General features: G+C 62.3%; 1 protein-coding gene across 1 annotated transcript in view; it reads left to right on the forward strand.

The window, feature by feature from the left end:
* The window catches only part of RPS15 (ribosomal protein S15), a 4384-nt gene extending 3147 nt beyond the window's left edge, over positions 1–1237 (forward strand). Inside the window, exon 3 of the mRNA XM_014955544.1 lies at positions 940–1237. Coding sequence (XP_014811030.1) covers positions 940–1222 — 283 coding nt within the window. The 3' untranslated portion in view covers positions 1223–1237. The remainder of the gene's footprint in view (positions 1–939) is intronic.
* Positions 1238–1651: the final 414 nt, after the last annotated feature.

The raw sequence follows: 1651 nt of genomic DNA on the forward strand, positions 1-1651 counted from the left end.
GACATGGAGCTGTTGGAGCGGGGCCAGAGGAGGCCATGGAGATGCTGGGAGGGCTGGAGCCCCTCTGCTGGGAGGGGGGGCTGGGAGAGTTGGGGGGTTCAGCCTGGAGAAGAGAAGGCTCCAGGCAGACCTTCCAGCCCCTTCCAGTCCCTCAAGGGGCTCCAGGAAAGCTGGGGAGGGACTCTGGATCAGGGAGGGGAGCCCTAGGAGGAGGGGGAAGGGTTTGACCCTGGAAGAGGGGAGATGGAGCTGAGATGTGGGGAAGAACTTGTTTGGTGTGAGGGTGGTGAGAGCCTGGCCCAGGTTGGGCAGAGAAGCTGTGGCTGCCCCATCCCTGGAGGGGTTCAAGGGCAGGTTGGAGGGGGCTTTGGGCAACCTGGTCTCATGGAAGGTGTCCCAGGCACCAGAAGGGATGAAACTGGATGAGCTTGAAGGTCCCTTCCAATCCAGAACGTTCTGTGATGCTCTGGCCATTCCACCACTTCCCTGGGTTGGAGGGGACCTTTAAGGTCATCAAGACCAACCATCGACCCACCACTGACCCATGTCCCTCAGCGCCGGCTTTTAGATCCCTGCAGGGATGGTGTTTGGGGAGGGGAGCCATGGGATGAGGGGGGACAGTTTTAAACCAAAATAATTGGGAGATGGGGCTGAGATGTGGGGAGGAACTTGTTTGGTGTGAGGGTGGTGAGAGCCTGGCCCAGGTTGGCCAGAGAAGCTGTGGCTGCCCCATCCCTGGAGGGGTTCAAGGGCAGGTTGGAGGGGGCTTGGAGCAACCTGGGCTGGTGGGAGGTGTCCCTGCCCAGGGCGGGGAGTGGGGAACTCGATGATCTTTAAGGTCCCTTCCAGCTCTATCCCTTCTGTGATCCTGAGTCCCCCAGTGGGTGTGGGGTCCCCAGGGAGGGGTCTGGGGGCTCAATCTCTCTGTCCCCCCCCCAGTGAGCAGCTGATGCAGCTGTACAGCGCCCGCCAGCGCCGGCGCCTCAACCGGGGGCTGCGCCGCAAGCAGCACTCCCTGCTCAAGCGCCTGCGCAAGGCCAAGAAGGAGGCCCCCCCCATGGAGAAGCCCGAGGTGGTGAAGACCCACCTGCGGGACATGATCATCCTCCCCGAGATGGTGGGCAGCATGGTGGGCGTCTACAACGGCAAGACCTTCAACCAGGTGGAGATCAAGGTGAGGAGTCCCCCAGAACCAGGTCCTGGCCCGAGAGGAGCTCCCTGATCTCCTCTGTGTTAATTGTTTAATGTTTGGTGGTTGAGGGGGGGGGTCGAGGCTCCTGCTTGGAGCAAACCTGACCCTGAGGGACCCCCAGAGGTGTCCCATCTCAGGGCAGGGGGGTCTCGAGGTGTCAGAGCAGGGTGGGAGCAACCGAATAGCGTGGTTGGCGTGAGCAGTGGGTGCTGCTGCTCTGGGGGGGCCATGGCCGTGCCCTCCCTCCCCCCAGTGCCATTTTCCGATGAAACGGATCCTGGAGGTTTCCTGGGAGTGGAATATCCGGGGGGGAACGGGGGGGGGGGTGTCACCTGATCCTGCCAGCGGGATTAAATGGCATTTTCTGCTCGTACCTGGCCTTAAACCCAACCTGAAAGTGCCCCAGAAGCTGGGTGTCCCCTCTCCTGGGGGGCACGGTGGTGGTGGGGGGGCTCAGGG

Source organism: Calidris pugnax, unplaced genomic scaffold, assembly GCF_001431845.1.
Source record: "Calidris pugnax isolate Ruff unplaced genomic scaffold, ASM143184v1 scaffold285, whole genome shotgun sequence".
Taxonomy (NCBI): domain Eukaryota; kingdom Metazoa; phylum Chordata; class Aves; order Charadriiformes; family Scolopacidae; genus Calidris; species Calidris pugnax.